This window comes from Pteropus medius, unplaced genomic scaffold, assembly GCF_902729225.1.
Source record: "Pteropus medius unplaced genomic scaffold, Ma_sr-lr_union100, whole genome shotgun sequence".
Taxonomy (NCBI): Eukaryota; Metazoa; Chordata; class Mammalia; order Chiroptera; family Pteropodidae; genus Pteropus; species Pteropus medius.
In genome coordinates, this window is record NW_024349797.1 from 22,560,181 (window position 1) to 22,583,897 (window position 23,717).

The 23,717-nt window shown below is 47.3% G+C and overlaps 1 protein-coding gene across 1 annotated transcript in view; it reads left to right on the forward strand.

Annotated features, from left to right (window-relative positions):
• The first annotated feature begins 280 nt into the window (after positions 1 to 280).
• Positions 281 to 23,717, forward strand: part of DYNC1H1 (dynein cytoplasmic 1 heavy chain 1) — a 64,987-nt gene continuing 41,550 nt past the window's right edge. The window contains exons 1-11 of the mRNA XM_039884243.1: positions 281 to 713; positions 8,019 to 8,106; positions 10,043 to 10,216; positions 10,444 to 10,699; positions 11,069 to 11,255; positions 12,604 to 12,875; positions 12,964 to 13,191; positions 16,220 to 17,296; positions 17,958 to 18,137; positions 19,496 to 19,645; positions 21,044 to 21,190. Coding sequence (XP_039740177.1) covers positions 440 to 713; positions 8,019 to 8,106; positions 10,043 to 10,216; positions 10,444 to 10,699; positions 11,069 to 11,255; positions 12,604 to 12,875; positions 12,964 to 13,191; positions 16,220 to 17,296; positions 17,958 to 18,137; positions 19,496 to 19,645; positions 21,044 to 21,190 — 3,033 coding nt within the window. The 5' untranslated portion in view covers positions 281 to 439. The remainder of the gene's footprint in view (positions 714 to 8,018; positions 8,107 to 10,042; positions 10,217 to 10,443; positions 10,700 to 11,068; positions 11,256 to 12,603; positions 12,876 to 12,963; positions 13,192 to 16,219; positions 17,297 to 17,957; positions 18,138 to 19,495; positions 19,646 to 21,043; positions 21,191 to 23,717) is intronic.

Consider the following 23,717-nt stretch of genomic DNA (forward strand, 5'->3'; position numbering starts at 1 on the left):
CAATAAACAAGACGTCCGTGGCCCCTGACAACCCCCCACTGACCCGCGCGCCAAGTTCCCTTCTTCAAGGACTTGCGGCGCTGAGGCCGCGAGGCCCCGCCCAACGCTGAACTACAAGTCCCAGGGAGCTGCGCGGCGGCGGCGCGGCCAGCCAGAGCGCATGCGCGACGTCGTGACGCCAGGGCCGCGAGCCCGCGCCAGTGGCTGAGGCGGCCGGCGGGCGGGGCGGGGCGGGGCGCGGCGCGGCGGGACGGGGCGGGGCGGGGGTGCCGGCGGGCGGTGGCCTATAGGGCGGAGCCGGCGCCCGCTCGCCTCAGTCGGCCGCGGGCTAGCGGCAGGCGGCGTCCGGTGCCCGTTTCTCTCGTTCGCCCGCACGCTCGCTCTCGCGTGGCGTCTCGGCCCCTTCTCAGCGCTGCCTGCGGGTCCCAAGCGCGGCGTCATGTCGGAGCCCGGTGGTGGCGGCGGCGGCGGCGGCGGCGGCGGCGAGGACGGCTCGGCCGGCCTGGAGGTGTCGGCGGTGCAGAACGTGGCCGACGTGTCGGTGCTGCAGAAGCACCTGCGCAAGCTGGTGCCGCTGCTGCTGGAGGATGGCGGCGAGGCGCCGGCCGCGCTCGAGGCGGCGCTGGAGGAGAAGAGCGCCCTGGAGCAGATGCGCAAGTTCCTCTCGGACCCGCAGGTCCACACGGTCCTGGTGGAGCGCTCCACGCTCAAAGGTGCGGCGCCGGGGCTGCAGCCGCCCCGCGGGCTGGGCCCCCGGCCACCCCGCCGCGCTCCCGCCACACGCCCCCCAGGCCGGAGCCCCGGGATGCCCCTTCCGGGTGGCGGGGAGGAGGAGGGTACCCCTGTCTTGCCGTCACCCACAACAATGGGATGGCTTTGTCTGCTGGGCCTCAAGATGGCCGAGTTGGGTGGAGACAGCGTCTCCCGGGCTGAGCGCGGGCGGAGGCCGCATCCCGGCCTCCAGTGTCACATGAGCTTTTCGGTTTCGATTTGTGTCCAGGCCAGGCCGACCCCGGGAGGGATGTGTCAGGGGCAAACCCGCGGAGCCGTGGGCAGCCCGAGTTCTGGCCCTTCCGTCGTCGGCGAAGGAGGAGGTCCAGGCGGTCGGAGCCTGGGGAGCCGAGGCCGGCTGGCATCTCAGCCCCTGCCCTGTGCGGACCCAGAGGCCCAGCCCCCAGGGTGACAGGGCTGCGAGCTGGGCATCACCTCTGGGTGGATGCGGGCGCGCAGGCCCAGCGCTTGGGCCTCGCGGCGTCCATGCCGAGTGGGTGTATCTCCCTGTTTCACACGCGAGGAAACCGAGGCTCGGTGGGAGTGAGCCAAGGTCACCAACTAATCCTCGTCCTTAGAGTAGACTCGACAGCTCAGTTTCCAGTCCACTGCTTGTTCTCGCTAACCATCACTTCTTTTTGTGTAATGCTTAGATGATCCTAATGATGACCCTGTGATACCTGAGTCTATTTTACAGATTTCAAAAAGAGAGAGACTCAGGTTAGACACCTAGTGGGGGGGAGAGAGCAAAAGGTCCCCTCAAATGGTGACCTCCCAAAAGCAAGGCTAGCTTTGCTTTGACAGTGCAGCTTGCCTTCGGGGAGGGTATCCCGCTGACTCTTGGTAGCCGATGGTGAGCAAATTTGGCAGCGCAGGGATGGGCGTGGCACCTCGGCCCTTTGGGAGCCCAGGGATGATGTTCAAGTACATTTTAACGTTTGTCCCAAGAGATTGTGCATTGTCTGAAAATATTCCCCACCAAGCTTCTTATAATCTCAAAAAGCTGTGTCGTTCTGTCAATAAGAACCTACCTGTCTTTCTCACAGGAACACACACTTGTTTCTTTTTGATAATTTGTTTCTTTCAAAGGCTAGTCTTACTTAGGAGATGCTTCATTGTAGCCTCTGTTTCCGCTGCAGGGTTGGAGGGTCAGAAAGTGTGAAAGAATTTTTTTTCTTAGATTCACATAGAATGTTAAAGCCAGTAAGCCACTTGGGCTTATTTAGGGTATTAACGTATTAATGTTGTTTGGGATTTTCTGTTATGTTTGGGTTTATGTTTTCCCGAGTGGAAACCCACAAGTGTTTTTTTTTTTAAATACATTTAATTCATCTACTCTTTTTCAAAAAGTATACAGTCATGGTAGACATTTTAAAGTGTACAGATAAAATTAAAATCACCTGGGATTCATCGACCCAGATATAACCACTGTCAGCATTTTGGCTTCTGTCTTTCTGGTTGGTTTTCAGTGAATACATATCATTTTATTAAAATATATTTTAATCTGTATTAAGTTATTGGATTTTAAGTAGTTTGACCTTGGCTAATTCTTGATCTTATTTTCATTGCACAATTTATGTACAGAAATCAGTGACTTCTACCTTGAGTTTCAGTTGCTTTTTATGGAAAATATTTGTAAATTTGTCCTTTGCTTCTAGAGTGCTCATCAGTAATTCACTTTTTTCAAACGTCTTAGAATTGCACTTTGCTAAGGTTATCGGGCAGACCCTGTTTCTGTAGTGTGCTTTCTGGTGCGATCGCTCATCTCTGTTTTCTCGATGTGCACATTTTCATTTTTCAGCGAAGTGAGTACCCAGGCATCCAAATCTCAGCTCCATAATGACTTGCACTTTTGTATGTTGACTAAGGAATGAGACTGTCTAAAATTGAAATCCTTCCTCATTCCTGCATTTGTAAAAATCCTCAAAGTATTTCTAGTAATTCAACCTGTCTGTAATTTATTTTTCACTTACAAAAATCTAAAGAAAGACTATGTGATCCCATCAGCCTTATTAGCATCCTGGCTGCCCCAGCATAATTAAGATAGAAGTACAGACCAGGTTGCTTGGCAGGAGGGCTTTCTTGGTGGTTTTTGTGAGTTAGCATTGGCATTTGTACATTTAAGCAAAAGATGAGCATCTAGTAGTAACTACAGTGAAAAGATACTATGTTGAAAAAGTAGGCTTGCGTTATAACATGAAAAACAACTCTGAATTATCTAAACTGAGTGAAGACTACCAAAAACAATTAAATCATAATTTAATGAATGAGTAGTTCTTTTCATTTTATTCCTCCCTTTTTCTGGAAAGAATTTTCCAAACACTTGTAATTGCATACAGAAGCATTTTTTTTTTTATACGAGGATCTATATACATATGTTTAAACTACCCCAGCTAACTGTCAACTTTTGCTGTTGTTAAAGTACAGCGTTCCTTAAAATGTAAAACGAAGGTTGTGAATGTAACGGTTATCTTGATAGCGAAGAACTGGAGAGTTGGTGGGCAGGGGATGTGAAATTGTAGCTCCTCATTTTAAAAAGGGAAATCTCCCTTCTCTAATTGTTTTCTTCATCATCTACTTCTAAAATTGTGACCAGATAGGGGCTCATTACTTACTTCATAGGCATTTTATAGTGTTAACGATGTTTTGTAGGACTTTTCGCTGAAGTGCGTTCTTGATTGTATTTTATCCCCATGAGAGGTTGGGTGGTGAAGGTGGGAACAGGTAACGGATGCTCCAGTTTGCAGCTGGTGGAACTGGCAGTTCTGGGACCTGTCTGTGCGCTCCAGCTCGTTAGCGACCAGGCTGGGCTCTGGTGCTGTAGTTTTTGTTTTTTCACATTTAAGTAAAAAACTTTAAGTTAGAACTTTGAGACTGAAAATAGTGTCTGCCTTTAGTCAATACTTAGCGTAGGCTTAGAATTCTAGTTTTTCTTGAGCTATATAATTTAGGTTTGTTTGTTTGTTTGTTTTTGCCTCCTTTATTAGAGCAGTGATGGCTAGGGACTGGAATCTTAAAGAAAGCTAGTGCTTTTTGCAGTACTCAACTTCTTGGAGATATAACAGTATGGAAAGTTTTATGGGGAAATTTTTTTGGTAGATTTTTAAAAATTATATTTTCAGAGGATTTACTTTCCCTAAAAGACTATAAGAAATGTAGTAGATTATATAATGTAAATTATAATGTAGATTATAAAATGTAGTAGATTATAAACAAATATTGTAGTGACCAAACAATATTTGTTTCTGGCCTTTGCTTGGCCCCCCCCAAATGGTTGATAAAATGGTTAATAAGTTAACAGGAAGATTTTCTATGACACCGTACTGTCTTGTCACGCTAGGCCAGGAGTCCATCCACCTGGGTTCTTACTGTCCTATGCTGTCACACTGTAGGAAGGGCCCTAAACCCTTTATGGGACAAACCAGTCTACAGCAAGATCAGTCTGAATGTGCAGTGTTTCATAGTAAATGAAGCGTATGTACAGCAAAGGAAAACAGTCATCACTTCTTCCTAAAAAGTAAAGCTGGATGGAAATTCCGTGTCAGCATCTAGAGTCTCAGGGTGAGGGCTGCAGAGAGATCGTCCTGCCCCCTCTGTCGTGAGTGAAGAAACTGAAACTCAGGACTTTTAGATCCAGTTGGGGAAAAGATGTTTTAAGGAGGATTCTGAAATCAAGAAACTAAACTTCTCAACTTCTTGGTTTCCATTAAAATAAGAGTGTTGGTTTTATCTCATATCAATTATTTCTTTTGAATTAGTACAAGCCTTAAAAAAAATATTAAATTTTAAGTCCCTTAGGCATTAATAAGTTATCAGTTTTTTAGTTATTTAATCCTCTTTTTTTCCGGAAATAGCAAGGTAAACCCCAGTTTTACATTATGTACAAGTATTATGTGGGGTCTAGTCCTCCCTTCACATTTCTAACGATATTATGAATGCAAGTCTGCAGTTTACAGAAGTCACAGCCCCGCAGAAGAGGACGACAGGGTGGACGTTGAGGTGACAAGGGAAAGGGGGCCACCAAAGCAACCACCGAAGGAAAAGGGGGGACGGGGCGGATAGTGATCCGCTAGAATCGTGTGGTGCTGGCCTGGTTTTGATTTTAAAAGGAAAAGTAGATGGAAGGTAGAGAACCAGGAGCAGGTGATGAGCGATTTGGTAGTGTGTGGGAGCCAAAGGGAACGACCGGCCTCGTTTGCAGGATGGAGAAGAGGGTTGCCCTGCCCTGGGAGAAAGTCGGGAGGGCGGTGCGAATGAGGGAATGGCCGCGGGGCAGGGAGCCGGGCCGCCTCGCCTGGTCCTTTACCCGTTTGCTTTCTCCCTGTCCAGTGCCTGTTCGCCAGCCTGGGGAAACATCCCCGGCCTACCTAGGAGAGGCAGTATGAGCCCTAAGCTAATCGAACATGCATCTTTTTCTGTTTCATTAAATAAGGCACATTGTTCACCTAATCTACAATGTAATGATACAAATCCCTCGTAGATTGAAACAAACCAGTCCTTCAGTAGACGTATACTGTGTTAAATGACACTTGGAACAGCTCTTGAAATTCAATAAACTCTCAGGAGTTAGCCAAAGAAATGTCCACAGGTTGCTGCGGTGGGTCTCAGTATGTGCAGCACAGGAACTCAGGAGGCGGGCCCAGCACTTTCTGTCCTGCTACTTCCGTTCTGACTGAACAGGCTTGATCCGTTGTGTGTTAACCAGTAACTTTAGCAATCTTAGGAAACTGATCCAGGCTTACCGAAAGAGATATTACCTGATAAAGCATGCGGCGTGTTTGTTCATGATTTCTTCTATATAGCGGGATTAATAGCCTCTTTGTTACTAAGAATTAACCATCAAGTGTCTTTCCTCCTCTGAACGATGTTTAATGTGTCTGCAGAAGTAGATTGTCAAATTGTTATTTGGAAGATGTAATCATTGGCAGAGTGGCAAAAAGTTTAAATTATTTGATGGCAGTTTATAAAACAATGTCATAAGCTCTTAATAGGGGAGTCAGACATGCTCAGACCTCATTTGATGTCTGTATTTCTGGGGAGTAAACATTTACAAAATGAATCCAAAATGTATTCTGTGACCGATTAGTAATGACTTCCATTAATTAATGTCATCCAGAGACGTTAGAGTTTTACAGCGCGTGGAGAATACCTGCTTGCCTGTCCTCGTCTGAGGATGATGTCATCGGGTGTGCCTTGCTGGGCCCCAGCAGCGCTGTGCTGCATTGCGGTGTTCCTCCCGTGTGGGGCTGGGCGGCCACAGAGCCATGACTCATGGCTTGGCGGGCTGCCCAGTTCCTTTAACCCTGTTTGCATTAGGAAGTGCAAGCAACGTGGTTAGATGCTACATCCAATCGATGTGATTTTATTTGTATAGATGACGAATCTTTATCTGGGAGGAAGAAATGATTTGAAGTTAACATACCATATCTTTGGTTATGTCACTAATTTCCTTTGATGATTATAGAATGATACTTTTACTTTCTGTATATTGTTTGGGTGTTATTTTGATGATGTATTTTAAATAAATTAGAGGACTATTATGCAAAGTTCGGAAAACTGAGCGACAAAATATTTCACAATGCTACCTACCACCTTGACTGCTGTTTTAGTTTGGGGGTATTTCCGTACACTCTCTGTCCATGTGCTCACATTTTACAGATCGCAGTTATGTGTGCGGTTGGCTTCAGGCGCTATGATTTAGCTCACCTTCTGGTGTCCACATCTTAGGAGTTACAAAACTCTGTTGATTTGTTTAGTCAGTTTTTTGTTTTGTTTTTTAGTCATAATTTTTAAACAGCTTGTAAGTACCTGGCATGCTAGAATGTTCTACCACCCCTCCCTTACTAAAACTATACCCAAAACAATATTTTGGAAGAGTTATTGTCTTGTTGAATTTTGTGTTTGTCTCATCTTAAAACTAATGAAGCAGAAAACTTTTGCTCAGACCCTCTACCCTCAGATTTCCTAGTTTTTGCACTTAAAAAATCCGTATGGACAACCTAATTTAACACCCCACCCCCTCCTCAGCTGCCCATTTTACATCTCATGAATCTGAAGCCCAGAAGAAGAAAAATGACTTTCCCAAGATCACTGAGCTAAGTCTAGTGCCTTGGCTATTATGACTTAAAGTGAAGGTGAACCATACGTATGTCATGTTAAATTAATCCTTAGTGATTTTCGCTAACAGATATTCTTTGTATCTCATATGTCACTGCAAAGATAATTCGACCAGAGTATTCAGGGAGCTAGCGGATTAGTGCTAGATTTGAATTGTTTCCCATTCTTACACACTTTTAATTTTTCAGTTTTAATTTTCAGCTACTTAGGAATTTTGTCCACATGCATATTGAGCTATCTCACTATGAAATCCAGTAAGCTTTTTAGGATGACTCCTGTGCGAGGTGTTTGGTCTGGCAGGATCCCTGCTCTCCAGGAGCCCACAGCGAGGGAGGAAGACGCCTCCATTAGTCGACTCCAGAGCGGGCTCTGAAAAGCCCATAGGAGCCGAGGAAGGCTGGGGGAAGCCTCTCAGTGACCCTGGGGGTGTTTCTTGATAGCAGTCTTCTTGGTGGGAGTTTGCCCCAGGGGGCCTAGGTGAGGGAGGGTCCTCTATGTACTGGTGAGGACCCTGGGTTTGGAGTCACAGACTTATGAATTCTCACTCTGTCCCTTTCCAGCTATGCCTCTGAGGGCAATTAACTTATATTCCCTACTTGGAAAACCAGGTAGTAACAGTCACGCCAGCCCCCCTCGCCCCCATAGGGTTGTCCCGAGGGTTAAAGGTATGACATACCTAAAGTGCTTAGTAAAATACGTGGCCCAGAGTAAGTGCTGAATAAACCACGGGAAGGTGGGTGGAGGTAAATTCCGTGCTTGGAGCCCAGTAGTCGAGACCCCCAGAGTGGGGCCGAGGGGTGGGGCAGAGCCAGCCGTGAGGAGCAGCACCCGCACTGCCCGGCTGCGCCTGGCTCATCCTTCCAACAATCCAGGCGCGCCAGTGTCGCCCCGAGTTACAGATGAGGAAACGGAGGTGCAGAGAAGTTAACCTTGCCCAAGATCGTGCAGCAAAGAAGTGCCTGGGTCAGGAGTCAGAAAAAGTGGGTAGGGAAGAATAATAGCTAAAGACCAGTCACGTAAGGGCTTGAATGTCCGGTTGGGGTAGGCGAGGCTAATCGTTCTGTAAGCACTTGATTTATTAAAAATTGGAAATGTTGACAGGAATTTGATATATTTATTATAATTTGTAGAGGATGTCGGTGATGAAGGAGAAGAAGAAAAAGAATTCATTTCCTATAACATCAACATAGACATTCATTATGGAGTCAAGTCCAACAGGTGAGTAATGTAAACACACCGTGATCTTGCGTTCTGAACTTGTGAGAATTCAGTGTCAGAGCTCATTGACTCTAGACGAAGACAGTAAGAAACACTCAAAAGATTTCTGCTCTATAAATTCAGTATCTTATCTTTGATTTCATGTATCAAATTAAGAGAATTTCGAAGTCAACATAAACTCTAAAATATTTTTACTTTAATTGCCATGTTATGGCACCCATTTTGGATTTGATCATAATATACTTAACATATCTAATACTCAGATTGTATCTGAATTTTCATAATTATAAATAACTCAGTAAATAACTAGTAATCATTCTTAAGTACAGGTATGACTCTTTTTGGTTAAATCGCTAAAAGTTGCATTACAGGTTCAAGTGGAACACATCATTAAAGTTTTAAAAATGTGTTACTAGATTTCCACCTTCTAGAAATGTTATGTCCATTTATACTCCAATAGGCATATATAAATTTAAATATCTAAATGTTATAATTGATTCTGTATTGGCATTTAAAACTTTTTATTTTGAGTAATTTCAACTCTTCTAAGGGGATTGCATGAATAGTACACAGATACCAGTCGTTCACATTTGCGTTACCGTTTTTTTCCTGAACCATCTGAGAGTTGGTTTAGACCACCTGCCCCCTTTTCCACTAAACACTTCAGCGTGTTTCCTAAGGAGAGGGACGCTCTTGTTCATGCCTCAGTACGCTCGTCACATTTAGGGGGTGTAACGCTGGCGTGGTACCATTCTCATACTCAGATCGTCTCACAAATGCTCCTGACCATAATTCTCCCATGATCCAGAATTCAATTCTGTGTCCGCATTTTTGTGTCTTTCATGGCACTGACATTTTTGATAAGTACAGACCAGTGGTTTTATGGAACTTTCCTCAGTTGGGTTTGTCTGATGTTTTTCCATGATTAGACTTAGGTTGTATATTTTGGGCGGAATTTTGTTGTGACCTTGTTCCTTCTCAGTGTGTCAGGAAGCTTCACTGACTTTTTAGAGTAATATAAAGTATAAATTATCGGTCTGGGGACTGAAAATTCAAATATTCTTAAAGCTATCAATTCAACTACCTTTAAGCACCTGTTCTGTGTAAGGTATGGCAGTGGGTATGTAAAAAAAATAAAAGCCAGTTCCTGTCCCCAAGAAGCCCATGGTCTTTGGGGAGTAAGGATGGTAGGTAGGTACACAGCTAACTGTGATACTTGACAGAATCTTAGAGGTGCAGACTACCGTGAAACGTGGAGATTGGAGAGATTGCTTCTCACTGGGAGAGGCCCCATGGAAGAAGTGATGCCGGAACTGGGTTTTGAGGGTTACTTGGAATTTTAGCAGGTGAATATAGATTTCTTAAAGATACTAAAGCACACGACACATTTAGAGAACGGGACATCTAGCTTAAGCTGTGACTTGCAGGGAAAAGGGGTGCATGGCAGCAGATGAAGCCGGAAGCTTGGTTTAGGCCAGGCTGCGGTGAGCCTGGGACGCCCGCTTGTCACTTTAACCTGTGGGCGACTTTTGTTTATTCAAGTTTAATGTGTGACTTAGTGCCATAAATTGAATGATACAAATCAGTATAAAATCAGGCTTAAGTACATCATGGCTTGTGACTTGCAGTTGCTAGGAAAGTTAGTTTTCGCGAGGTCAAGATTATGAACTTGACCCATATCTGAGACAAATTAGCTTTACCTGGTTTCATGGGCACATGCTATAACCGTAACCTCGATTTATTAGTTTTCACGTAAGTCAGTAAAGAAAGATAAGCAATATATTTCACTATTGGAAAAGCAACAATTTAGTCTATTCTTAATATAATTTTTAAATTAAAATTCATATGAATTTTTAATTTGTATGTAACACAAAGCTACAGTTATTAAGACTGAAGGAGATTTTTTGTTCTAATTTCTTCTCTTGCTTGCTTTCAGCTTGGCGTTCATTAAACGTACTCCGGTAATAGATGCAGACAAACCAGTGTCTTCCCAGCTCCGAGTTCTCACGCTCAGTGAAGACTCACCATATGAAACCTTGCATTCTTTCATTAGCAATGCGGTGGCTCCTTTTTTTAAGTCCTACATCAGAGAGTCTGGCAAAGCAGACAGGTAAAACCATTTTTCCTTTACTGGTTGGAATCATGTTTCACTTAGTGTTCTTATGACACTGGGGAACGTAAAATTCAGGAATCAGGAGGGTAAAGCCAACAAGCCGAGAGCATATAAATTTATTGCATTAATAAAGTGTACATTATTAATGTTTAGCAGACCTAAAGTAAGGGCATCTCTTTGGAGACTAATAGCGCACTGACTTTTGAGTTTTCCTATCTTTTTAGGGATGGTGATAAAATGGCTCCTTCGGTTGAAAAAAAGATCGCAGAACTCGAAATGGGGCTCCTTCACCTGCAGCAAAATATTGAAATTCCAGAGATCAGCCTGCCAATTCATCCGATTATTACAAATGTGGCAAAACAGTGTTATGAACGTGGAGAAAAGCCGAAAGTTACAGACTTTGGAGATAAGGTTGAAGACCCAACTTTTCTCAATCAGCTACAGTCTGGAGTTAACCGCTGGATTCGAGAAATTCAGAAAGTAAGAGCAGAGATTGAAAGCACTGTGTAAAATGCTGCACTCATTGATACCTGTGAGAACACTGGTCCGAGATGTTGTCAGTGTGGTAAATAAATTCTGCAGTGACCGCTGGCCCTGCCTGCCCTTGGGGATGCTCAGCGGAGGCCTGACGTGGGCCAGGGGCTGTGTGAGATGTTTACATACTCGCCTGACGGCGATCCTCCTGGCCGTCTCACACCTTTGATCTCAAGTTAAACCGCTTACAAGTTACAGGGAAAGAAATCTATTTGGAACATAAAAATTAAATTGTAATGCATGTGTTTAGTTCATGATACTTTTTTATCTTTGTTTAACTAGTGAATACCCTTGAATGTTACTTTTTCTATAAAGGTGACCAAACTGGATCGAGATCCTGCCTCGGGAACCGCCTTACAGGAAATTAGTTTTTGGCTCAACTTGGAACGAGCATTATACCGCATACAGGAGAAGCGAGAGAGCCCAGAAGTTCTCCTCACTCTGGATATCTTGAAACACGGCAAGCGTTTCCACGCCACTGTCAGTTTCGACACCGACACGGGTAATAAACGAGAGCTAATGATCTGCCCCTGCTGCGGTCTTGCTGATCGTTTCCGACTGATAGACGCGCCGTCTTTCCTGTCTCCGCTCTTGCACCTCGTCTCGTCCTCCCCCAGTTCTAGGTGACGCGATGACTTTCGCACACACCCCCCTTTCCGTCCAGGGCTTTTGAGAGCACGGCCAGTCTCTAGGCCCGAGCAGAGAGCCTTGGGAGCTTCCCTCCTGTCCCCCAGTCACTGGGCTCCCTGAGTAGGCCGCGTTTTTTTCATATGAAGTCAGCTGTGCTTCCGACAGTCCAGACAGGAAGACGGTTTACATTAAGCAGAAGTTCTTTGCCCTCAGGGCCATGCAAGGAGAGCTGGTCCGTACTTTCTCTTCCTCCTTTCGCCTGCCCCTCCTGTCCTCTGCCTTTCTCCCTGTTCCGAAAAGTGCTCGGGTGAATACAGTTTCCTGCGTGGGCAGCAGTGCGGGCGGTGCTGCCGCCTTGCACACAGCAGACACACGGACGTTGGGACGCCCTGGCACGGTTAGCGCTCGGTGCAACTGCATGCCTGCAGGGCGCGTCGGGACTGGCGCGCACCGAGCGGGCGACGCAGTGGCTTTCGTGTTCTTTTCCTTCCCTGCCAAAAAGGCGCCCACATTTTAAACGCAGAGGAATTCCAGGTAGAAATCGGCCCTTGCACTGACCACACTGCGCACATTGCCTGGGCATCACTAATGTCGGAAAGTACAGCTTTTTATGGAATTTTTTTTGTAATACCTCTGAAGCCTTTATATTTTTTAATACTTTTTCTTTTTCTTTTTTTTTTTTATCTTATGCCAGAGAAAGTCAAAAAATAGCCTAGGACCAAGGTGCTTCTGTGATTCTCTGTCTATAACACACCTAACTGGAGCCATGGGTATAATTTAAATTTCAGTGTTTTTACAATAAAATTAGTATTACAATAAAGCTCTGGTTTTTCTAAACTTAATTATTAGTAGAACATTTAGATAATATAGAAAGCAAAAACAGGTGAAATTTGAGGATGCCGCCCACAGCCTTCAGGATACGTATGTGTTGACTGATATTCTTTAAAAAGCAAAAATGAGACCACACTAGTATCATCCTGTTAATAACATGGCTTTGGCTTTGTTTGCAACTATCAAACAATTTGTATCACTACATCTTTTACAGCATCAAAATGTTCCATCGTGAGGATACGTTTTAGTTTATTTACTCAGTATTAAGCCTGTGTGGAATATCCTTTTAGTTGTGTTACTTTTTAATTCAGGTAAAATTGACATATAACATGCTATCATAGTTGTATTACTCTGTATGAAAACCCTTAACTGTTTCTCTGTTAATCTAGGGCTAAAACAGGCTTTGGAAACTGTGAATGACTACAATCCTCTGATGAAAGATTTTCCTCTGAACGACCTGCTGTCTGCCACGGAACTGGACAAAATAAGGCAGGCACTTGTGGCAATTTTCACCCATTTGCGAAAGATCCGAAACACCAAGTATCCTATTCAGAGGGCCCTGCGCCTGGTGGAGGCCATCTCAAGAGACTTGAGTTCTCAGTTACTCAAAGTGCTGGGCACCAGGAAACTGATGCATGTTGCTTATGAAGAATTTGAAAAAGTAAGTTTCAGTCTATCAGAAATCCAGCCTCAGGGCGTTGAGACGAAACTGCTTTAATAACAAACTTCCTTTCTTAATTACATCCTAGGTTATGGTTGCGTGCTTTGAAGTGTTTCAGACTTGGGATGATGAATACGAGAAACTGCAGGTGTTGCTGAGAGACATTGTCAAAAGGAAAAGGGAAGAAAATCTGAAGATGGTTTGGCGAATCAACCCTGCCCACAGGAAGCTTCAGGCTCGCCTGGACCAGATGAGAAAGTTCAGGCGCCAGCACGAACAGCTGAGAGCTGTCATCGTCAGGGTCCTGAGGCCACAGGTGTGGTTCCCATTCCGAAAATTCGTACACGTGTTGTCTTACTGACGCCCTCTTTTCAGAAGTGGAATTAACTGCCTGTCTCTCTTGCCCTGTTGAGAGCGTCCGTAGCTCCGTTTCCATCTTGACACTCTCATCTCTAAGATCCGGTGACTGTGTTATATTGCTGCAGGCCCGATCTTTAACGTTATCCCTCGTTCCTTCCCACTCGCAAACTGCATGGACCCTGGAGCCAGATTTCCTAGGTTTTAATGGTCATTCCCCGTTTAACTAGCTGTGTGCCTTAGGCACAGCATTTATCTTTTTCTCCAGATTCCTCATCTGTAAAATGTGGATAATAATCGCATGTGCCTGAGAGTGAAAGAATGCTTTTCTTCACTATTCACCTTCCTATTTTCTTCACTAGTGCTTTTCTTCCCTTAAAAAAAATCCAGTCCAGAAATATAAGGTGGATTGAGATATGTAGGTAGAGGAATTGATAAATGGGTAGACATATGATAAAGCCAATATATAGCAAATGTTAATTAGCTGAATGCTAATGCAGGCCCTAGGTGGGGATATAGGTGTTGGGTCTATAATTCTTTTGACCCTCCTATAGTTTGAAAATTTTGTAATAAAATGTCGGGGGTGACATGCAGTCTAGAAACGATGCCACCTAGTAAGCGTCACTCACTGATGGGGTGCCAGCTGCTCGGGGTTGTGTCATAGTTAGTCATGAATCCTCAGCACTGTTTACCCGGGGCGCGCTAACGTGTGCGTGCGTGTGTGGGGTTGGTCTTTACTCTCACCCTCCATTTCACAAGTGAGAGTTCCGAGACCAGCGCTGATTCCGTCTGGCCTGTGGCTTCTTAATCCCTTTTGCCACGTACCTCTTACATATCATTTTCCTAAAGAGCGTTTTTTAAAGAGCGTTTTGAGTGTGTATATGTATATTTTTTAGTAAAGTTGAAATTTGTTATTACTTTTTTCTGGCTTTATTGAAATAGGTAATCAGTTGCTACGAGCACTGTATATTATTTTTGTTTGTAGATCTCGTGGTACACATCCTGCATGCACATGTTGTTAGCACGTTTTTACTGGAGTGTTCAGTCCGTTCACTTAGTGTAGTCATTGACGTGAATGGATCCAGATCTGCCATTTCCCGTTTGTTTCCCACTGTCCTCATTTTTGTTCGTTTCTCCATCTCCCTTCCTTTGTGTTATTTTTAGTATATTATTTTAATCCCTTTATAGACTTGTAGCTGTATTTCTCTGAATTTTATTTTTAGCAATTACTCTTTGGGTTACAATATGCACCTTTAATTTACCATGACGTCTTCAGTAGTGACCTCCAGTGGCACGTAAGAGCCTCACACCAGAATGGCTGTTTCCTCCTGCCCGGTTCACACGCGGCCGGGGCAATAACGCTGTTCGTGGCGTGAGTGGGGCGTCCTTATTTACGGGAAACCCAGCAGTGCTGTGTTTAAGTTTTGTCTTAGTCATGCACGTTTTAGGAAAATTAGGAGAAGAAAAGAATAATATACATAATAGCTTACAGTTGTCCACGTATTTACATTTTCCAGTTCTCTTCATTCCTTCCTGTGGATCTGAGTTAGTGTCTTGTCTTTTCCCTTTAGCCCGAAGGAGTTCCTATGTTATTTCTTGTTCCATAGGTCTGCCAGCAACGGACTCACTCTTTTTTTTTTTTCAGGAAAAATACTTCATTTCCACATTTGAGGGGTAGTTTCACTGGGTGCAGAACTCTTGGCTGACAACACATTGCAAATCTCCTGGGTTTTCACCTGGCAGGGCTCCCCGGGTCTCCTCCTGGGTGTAATGACTAGCTCGGCCCTTCTCAGGCTCTCTCATTTCCAGAATTTACCCTTTAAGTTTATTGCTGTTCTGCTCCTACCAGCAAAGCTGCAGGTTTTCCTGCCTGAGCTGAGGGATGTGAGTGCCTCCGGGCAGGAAGGCGCTCGGCTCGCTGTCCTCGCCTGATGTGGTAGCGCTTTGTCATTTGTAAACGTGTCTCAAGATGTTAGTTCTTTCCCATCGTCCTGAAGTAGATGTTTTCAGTCATTCTGTCCAGTTTTTGTCCTCACGCTACCATTACCAAAAATCCTTAGACTGTTTTACATGCGTAAAATGAAATGGAGAGGTTTAAAGAAACAGTTACTAACAATTTTGAAATTGTGGTCCTAATAATCCATGCACTCCTCCACGAACACACAAAGTAGTAAGGCCCACTTAGCAACAGGCCCGATACCATAATTTTGAAGTAGCGATGGGCATAAACAAGCTCTCAGGGTACGTGCAGCTATAACGCAATGGGAAGGTGTTCTTGGTGACAAAGTCAAGCAACTGCGAACAATTGTGACTGTCACATATGTTCATAATTGTAGGAAATGTTAATTTTTAGTTTGGGGTAGTAAAAATAATGGTTTTAATTTCCTCCAAATAAATTCACAGAGTGCCTGTCATTCGCGGCATCTGTGGACCCCCGCTTAGCTCTGTGATTCTGTGGGAGCGTGTGCAAGTCCAGCCCTTCCCGTGGGAAAAGCTGTGTTTTTCTGCCCCTCTTCAAGAGGACCGAGCAGAGGCCGCTAGTGTCACCAAAGCGCTTTATCAGGCCCCCTGCTGTGCCCTTGCCCATGGGTTATAATTTAAGGTTTTAAAAATCAAAAAGGAAGACTATTTACAGTGGATACTGAGTTTGTGGGTGGCACTCCCGTGAATTACTGAGCTTTCCAATGCAGTTTTTGATGCTGGCCAAGCATTAAAAAGGGAAGTACCTAAAACCCAGGTATAACCCGTGTTAATTTAGCTTCTCAAGCAAAGGAACAACATTGGCAGAAGACTCATTTTGTGTCGAGTTAAAGTACACTCTAGTGTTGTATTTGGCTTTGTCGAGTTGTGGTTATAAAACGTTCAAACGAAGGCCGAAAACCTTTGTGAGCCGAACGGCACATTTGTGTGGCACGTCCCGTCTACTGGTGAACAACAAAACACAAGTCTCCATTCGGTAACCTCTTGTTACGAACCCTCTCTTTTAGGTCACGGCGGTTGCACAGCAGAATCAGGGAGAGGTGCCTGAACCCCAGGATATGAAAGTAGCTGAGGTTCTCTTCGATGCCGCCGACGCGAATGCCATCGAGGAGGTGAACCTCGCCTACGAGAACGTCAAGGAGGTGGACGGGCTGGACGTCTCCAAAGAAGGCACGGAGGCGTGGGAGGCTGCGATGAAGCGGTACGACGAGAGGATCGACAGGGTGGAGACGCGCATCACGGCCCGCCTCCGTGACCAGCTGGGCACGGCCAAGAACGCCAACGAGATGTTCAGGATCTTCTCCCGGTTCAACGCGCTGTTCGTCCGGCCTCACATCCGCGGGGCCATCCGGGAATACCAGACCCAGCTCATCCAGCGCGTGAAGGACGACATCGAGTCCCTTCATGACAAGTTCAAAGTCCAGTACCCACAAAGCCAGGCGTGCAAGATGAGCCACGTGCGCGACCTCCCGCCCGTGTCGGGCTCCATCATCTGGGCCAAGCAGATCGACAGGCAGCTGACAGCTTACATGAAGCGCGTGGAGGATGTGCTGGGCAAGGGCTGGGAGAACCACGTGGAAGGGCAGAAGCTGAAGCAGGACGGCGACAGTTTCCGCATGAAGCTCAACACCCAGGAGATATTCGATGACTGGGCCCGGAAGGTGCAGCAGCGGAACCTGGGCGTCTCGGGGCGCATCTTCACCATTGAAAGCACTCGGGTTCGGGGCCGATCCGGAAATGTCCTCAAGCTCAAGGTCAACTTCCTCCCCGAGATCATTACGCTTTCGAAAGAAGTTCGAAACCTCAAATGGCTTGGTTTCCGAGTCCCACTGGCGATTGTGAACAAGGCTCATCAAGCAAACCAGCTTTACCCGTTCGCCATCTCCCTGATCGAGAGCGTCCGCACGTACGAGCGGACCTGCGAGAAGGTGGAGGAGCGCAACACCATCTCCCTGCTGGTGGCGGGCCTGAAAAAGGAGGTGCAGGCCCTGATCGCGGAGGGCATTGCCTTGGTGTGGGAATCCTATAAACTCGACCCGTACGTGCAGCGACTGGCAGAGACTGTCTTCAACTTCCAAGAAAAGGTGGGTTCCCAGAACCCTCGTGGCTCAGGGCGAACTGCGCCTGGTGACAGCGCACTCAGCACGTAGCTCTCCCGCAGGAGGCGTGCGATCAGTCGGTAGAGAGCGAGGCCACGCGAGCTGGAAGGGAGGAGCCGTCTCATGCACTGGGCTCTCGATAGGGCCGGGGCTCCAGGGAGGCCATTAATAACACCCCGCATTTAGAAACCAGCGGAGAAGGGACGGTCACAGGGGTCTGACATGACAGGGCGGGAGCTTTAGTGCTGAAGGAGCTGGCCGGGCGACGTGGCTCGAGGACTGCAGCCGGGGCGCTTGCTGTCGACCCACCCCAGACCCGGACGTCCTCCCTCGGCCGCAGTGCAGTCGGACAGTGTCAGGCCGGCCGGCTCCCAGGGACCGAGAGGGCGCTGGTGACCAGCACACCTTTCGTTTCCTGCTCCCGGCTTCTCAGTCAGAGGTCACCCCTCTCGTGAGCTGGAGGGAGTGAGAGGAGAAGCAGGTCGTCCCATACATTTCCCCTCCCTGTCACCCAACAAGTAGGATTAGCTGTTTATGGAAGAACCTCTCTGCTTCGAGCATTTGTTAATTAATGGAGAAGGATGTGCATAAAACTTAAGGGACAGAGTGAGTGGGCATTTTCAATATTCAATATCCCTTCCTTTAGGTGGATGATCTGCTGATCATTGAAGAAAAAATAGACCTGGAAGTCCGTTCCTTAGAAACCTGCATGTACGACCACAAGACTTTCTCAGAGATCCTGAACAGAGTCCAGAAGGCCGTGGACGACTTGAACCTTCACTCCTACTCCAATTTGCCCATCTGGGTCAACAAGCTCGATATGGAGGTGAGGCCTGGGGCTCGTTGGTGGTGTTTTGCATTTTTCTACTGTCAGTGTAGGCGCGGATCCTGCTTCATAAGCTTATTAGGCTGTCGTTAAAAAGCATTTTTCTGTAGAAGTTGTCAGCGGTAGTCTAGTTTTCTCTTCAGAAATCTCATTTAACCAACGATAGCTGAACTGTGATGCTGGCAATACGCGGTCTGTTCCAAGTTGGTGGAGTGAGCTGTGAGGGAGGAGACAGTGCTCTTTATTTCCTGGGCATGTGACAACCTCCTACTTGCCATTCCCTGCTCCTCCAACAGTTTATGTTGTCCTTCCTGGCCCTCCCCCCCAGGCATCCTTCTCTGATAGCTCTGTCCCGCTCCACCACCCAGTTTAAAAAAATACCCAACAACGAATACCTCTTAGAGGTGTGCGTGAGGGTGTGTCAGAGAGAAGCATCCTTGCCACCCCAGGTGGCTGCCCGGGGGGTAGGGGGCGCAGGGTGCACATCAGGGAGCACATCCTTGGGGAGGCTCAGGGGAGAGGATATTTCATGGCCGAGGTCGCTCTGTGGACAGGTGGTAGTTGGTGAGTTCCAAAGCTGTGTGTGGTTCACAGGTTTTCTCTTTCTTTCCCTTTTAAAATGGATAAATGAATTGCAGTGCAGCCACACAGTGGGACACTGACAGTGAATGCTAACAGACCCAACTCTCTTGAATCCACTGAAAGTCCATGGTTTTTCTCACAGCTTTCCCAGGATGCTTGTATGGCCCACAGCAGACTCTTCACAAAGATATACGGATGTCCTATGTGTAGGAAATTTACTTGTCTCCTTCTAGATCAGAGAGAAGACTCTGTTCTTTACTTGTTAAAATGGCCACTATGTGTGGTGACGGATGTTAACTAGACTTTTTGTGGCGATCGTTTTGTAGTCTATACAAATATCAAGTCATTGTGTTGTACCTGAAACTAACATACTGTCAATTGTACCTCAATACAAAGAAAAAACAATAATTGAATCTCCAAATCTACTTTCTAGTTTTATCTCTGAGGCTGCCAGGGAAATGCTTTTCTTTTGTAAATTTTCTGTTGTATTAAACAAATATGAAGACCATAACTGCATCTGCTATGTTAGTCTCCTTATCACTTATGAGTCGGGACGATTGGTGACTCAACCTGCAGGCGAAGAACACGGGAGACGAGTTATCTGGGGCTGGGAGAAAGTGCTGGACGTGAGGCTCTGAGAGGAGAGAGTGCGTGGGTAGGCAGGGTTGTAGTTAGTAACTCTATCTTTGACCTGAAACTTCTGCTTTCCTATTTGATGTGCTCTGTGAGCTAACTTTTGGAAGAATCGCTGTCCTACAATACTACTTTCTCTGTAGATTGAAAGAATATTGGGCGTTCGCCTACAAGCCGGCCTGAGAGCCTGGACCCAGGTGCTTCTTGGACAAGCTGAAGATAAAGCAGAAGTGGACATGGACACAGACGCGCCACAAGTTAGTCACAAGCCTGGTGGAGAGCCGAAGATCAAAGTGAGTATTTCCCATGGCGTCTGATTTGCACGTGAGTAAACTTCTCCCCTCAATACCAGTGAAAACACCGCTTCACGGCGGAGAAACCTGACAGGCACCTCGCCCAGGTGACCCCGGGCTGCAGCGCCCGGGGCGTTGCATGGGGACCGTGTGCGGTGCGGTCGTCCTCCCCAGATCCCCCAGCCTCGTGCTGGCCGCGAGATAAACATCAGACGGACCCAGATCGAGGGCCAGTACTCTCCCAGAGTGTCAAGGTCACGAGGGAAAGGCGAGGAAGAACAGAAATGTCACATGTTGGAGAGGAGAACCGAGCTGCGACGGCTGACTGCGAGCTCGGGTTCCGGGTTAGCTCCTGCGGAGTCCGCCCACACCCGCGTCGTAGTTAGTAGTGTTGCGTCGGCGGTAACGTCTCCGTCGTGGTGGTTATGCCATGTTACGTGCTCACGTGAGCGGAGGCTGGTGAAGGGTATGTGCGAGCTCTTCGTGGTCTCTTCGTAACTCTCCTATAAGTCAAATTATTTCAAAAGCAAGTTGCTAAAAGTGCAAAGTAAATTCACCCAGGGAAAAGTTCTCTTATTTCTAAGCCTTTGTGCAAGAAATCATTTCGAAGAGTGAACATAATCTACAAGCGAAAGTTCAGACTGTGACACTAGAATGTCACTGTTTTCACAAAAATCTAAACCGAGGGCTCATGGGAGAGTGCAGTAATAGCACAGCGGCCACACACTGGACTGCAGTCTTTGTCCCCAAGCCACCTGTTTCCCATTTGTGCGTAGAACGGGTCAGCCAGAGCCTAGCAAGCTTTCTGGAAGTTTTTGTTAGTTGGAATAGGCCCTGTCCCTGACGTGGGCGTGGCTGTAAAGGTGTCCACGCTGCAGTAATTCATCAGCCCTGCGTTTGCTGTGTGTAGTTTATCGTGCTTGTGCTGTATTTATCACTGAAAAATTCTCACAAAACAGAAGCCTGAAAGAGCTGCAGGTAAACACTTTGATCTGGGAGAAACATTTGGCTTTTTTTTCCTACCCAGACTTTACTCTCTCTTTTTTTTTCTCTTAATGCTTGAAAAATGTTTTCATTTTTGAATATTACAGATACTTATCCCCAGAGCATACTCTTTAAAATACTGAGGTCACCAGGCAAGTCACATCAGGTGGTACTTTGTTGCTCATCCAAGCCAGGGCACTCCAGGGGACCCTAAGCGATGCCTGTCCTCCGGCTTTTAACAGTTAGGGGAGGGCCGCAGACCACAGTCGTGGCATCACAGAGACCGTGTCTAGTGGAAATGATGGCCTCGTGGTGGAGACCGAAGCAATTTAATAATTTAAAGTCAACGTTCTGCACCAAAAGCATTTTTTTGAAATAAATTGCTGAGCAAGATGTGAAATCTTTCTTTTACAGAACGTGGTGCATGAGCTAAGAATCACCAATCAGGTCATCTATCTGAACCCACCAATCGAAGAGTGCAGGTACAAGCTGTATCAGGAAATGTTCGCCTGGAAGATGATCGTGCTGTCTCTCCCCAGGATCCAGAGTCAGAGGTACCAGGTGAGCCTTCGGGAGCCTTGCGGCCAGGCCTCCCCTAGGGCTCTGTGACACCCCCTCTCCCCTAGGCCTCTGAGTAGAGCCCTCGGTGTGCCGTTTCAGACCCCCGGACTCCAGGCTCGGCATTCTAAGGGAAAGCTGGCAGAAGCTTTGTGCACTTGACACTTTTCCCATTAGTTACTTTTCTGAATAGTTGTGTTTGCAGCCCTGGTCTCAGTCGTCTCTTAGGAATTCCCCCCATTCATTCCTCTGAGAGTTTTAAGTCCTGCTGCTTTTATCCTCCCACGTTTAATTATGGAAATTTGCAAACGTTCACAAAGGTAGCAGGAATCAGATGAGTTCGTATCACCGCACTTCGTTTATCCACATGGGGCTGATTGTTTCATTTCTGTTCCCCTCCACACCCCACCGCATTTTTGTGAAGCAAATCTTACATATAGCACATTCTTAGTACTGTACTTCCAGAGCAAAAGGAAAGCTCTGGGCCGTGTTATTCCAGGCGGACCCGTGGTTTTCAGACGAGCGGACCCGCGACCTCTGCCTGCACAGCTCTTCCAGAGTGGCGGTCCCGCTACGAAGCCCGTCCCTTTCTTAACTTTGAACATAAGCTCGGTTCTGTTCAGCTTTTTCTGAGGTAGCAACTGCCCATGGGCTTGTGGTCTCGGCGGCACTTGGCCCAGGCCCTGGCGGTGTCCCCTAACTGGAATGGAGCCGCGAGTGGTTCCTGCCCCTCGGGGAGTCTGCCGTGTTCAGGATGTTTCTTGTCATATTTCTTCTGCTTTTAACCAGCCACGTTCCTCTTTCCATTTTTCTCTGGTTTATCCCCACACTTAATGCGCTGAGCCTCCCTCTTCGTCCCCCACCCCCGCTGTGCTCCATGGCCTCGCTGCCACTCAGCACCTGTCCCCCTTCCTCTGATCTTTCCTGTCCCCGTTCCCCTCAGACCATCTAACTCTCTGCTCCCCTTGGTGGCGAAGCTGCAGTTGCACGGCTGCTCCGCCAGGACCGTGTGCTCGGTGTCCACAGGCTCCACCCTGCTGGTGTGTGGCCTCTCGGCCCTGGGCAGATGTCAGCTGCAGGATTTGATGGGCTGTGTGTGCTCCCTCCTCCTCGCTACACCTTTCTCGCTTGGCGTGCCTGCTTCGTTTTTGCCTCCCACCTCGCGGGCCAGTCTTTTTGACCAGGTCCTCTCGTGCACCCCTTCCTCCTGGCCTCTCGATGTCCAGTGCCCGCCCCACCCCCGTGCGCCGCGTGCCATCCGGTCTGTCGGTTTCCAGCTCCGCCGTGTGCCGACAGCTCGTGTTCACATCTCCAGCCTGGCCTCACCCCGCGCTCCAGCCCGTCTCTCAGCCGCCTCTTGGCATCTCCTCGTGACGGTCTGAGAGACGCCGCAAACTGAACGTGTCTCTCCAGTCCCCCTTCCACAAGGTGGCTCCCTGCTGGTCTTCCTCCCCCGCCCCTTCAGCCCACTCGGGCCCAAAATCATGGCATCATCCTTGACTTCCATTGTCTCTGTCCTCAAACTCACCGTGATTTCTTACCATGTCCACTGCTAGGTACCATCGTCCTGCACTTGGATCATTAAAAATCCCTCCTGACTTGTCTCTCTGTCTGCCTTGTCCCCTAAAGTCTGTTTTCAATACAGCAGCCAGAATAAGTCTTAAATTGTATGTCGACTCTGCCACTGCTCTTTGGGCCTGTTAATGGCTTCCTGTCCCACTCAGCATCAGAGCCCCGTCCCGTACTGGCTTGCTGGGCCCCCCTCGAGAGCCTGCTTGTAGCTTCTCTGACTGCAGCTCTTGCTTCTCCCCTCACTGGCTCTGCTCTGGACACGCTGGACTCTTGCTCGTCCTCAAACGTGCCAGGCAGAACCCTGCCCCTGGGCCTTTGCACTTGCTGGGCTCCGCTCGGACTTCCTGGTGACAGATATTCACATGGCTCCCTCCCTCCTCCTGGTCTCTGCTCAAATGTCACTCCTCAGCAAGGCCTTCCCTGACCTCCCCGCTTAAAATACAGCCTTCTCCTCTCCGTGCTCCCTGCCCTGCTTTTCCCTGCTGCTTCACGGTCCTTCGCACCATCTGACATTCTGTAGACTTTGCGTTTTTCTTAATCGTCTCTCTCCTCCCATAAAACGTAAGTCAACGCAAGCACAGGTTTTTGTCTGTTTGTTGTACCCAAAACCATGCCTGGCACATAACAGTCACTCACATTGTTGAAACAAATGATGGTCATCAGTTCCACCGTCCAAGTTGGTGTAAATCCTTGGTCACGGTACCGTCACGTTCTTAGACATTGCTTTCAGTGTCCCCTCTCGGATGAGAGTTCGCCCCCCGAGGGTCCGCTGCGGGCGCTGTGCGCTCTCCTTCGTCTGGGCATGCTCCTTCACTGCTCGCACTGTGCCAGTGGCAATGCCACGTTTTCTACCTCGTGGTCGATCTGGTCTTTTACGGGCTTGGCGAGTTGAATATAAGTAGCTTTCTGATTACTCGTGCCTGGGGTAACTGGATGTTATCCCTCAAATGCCATTTTT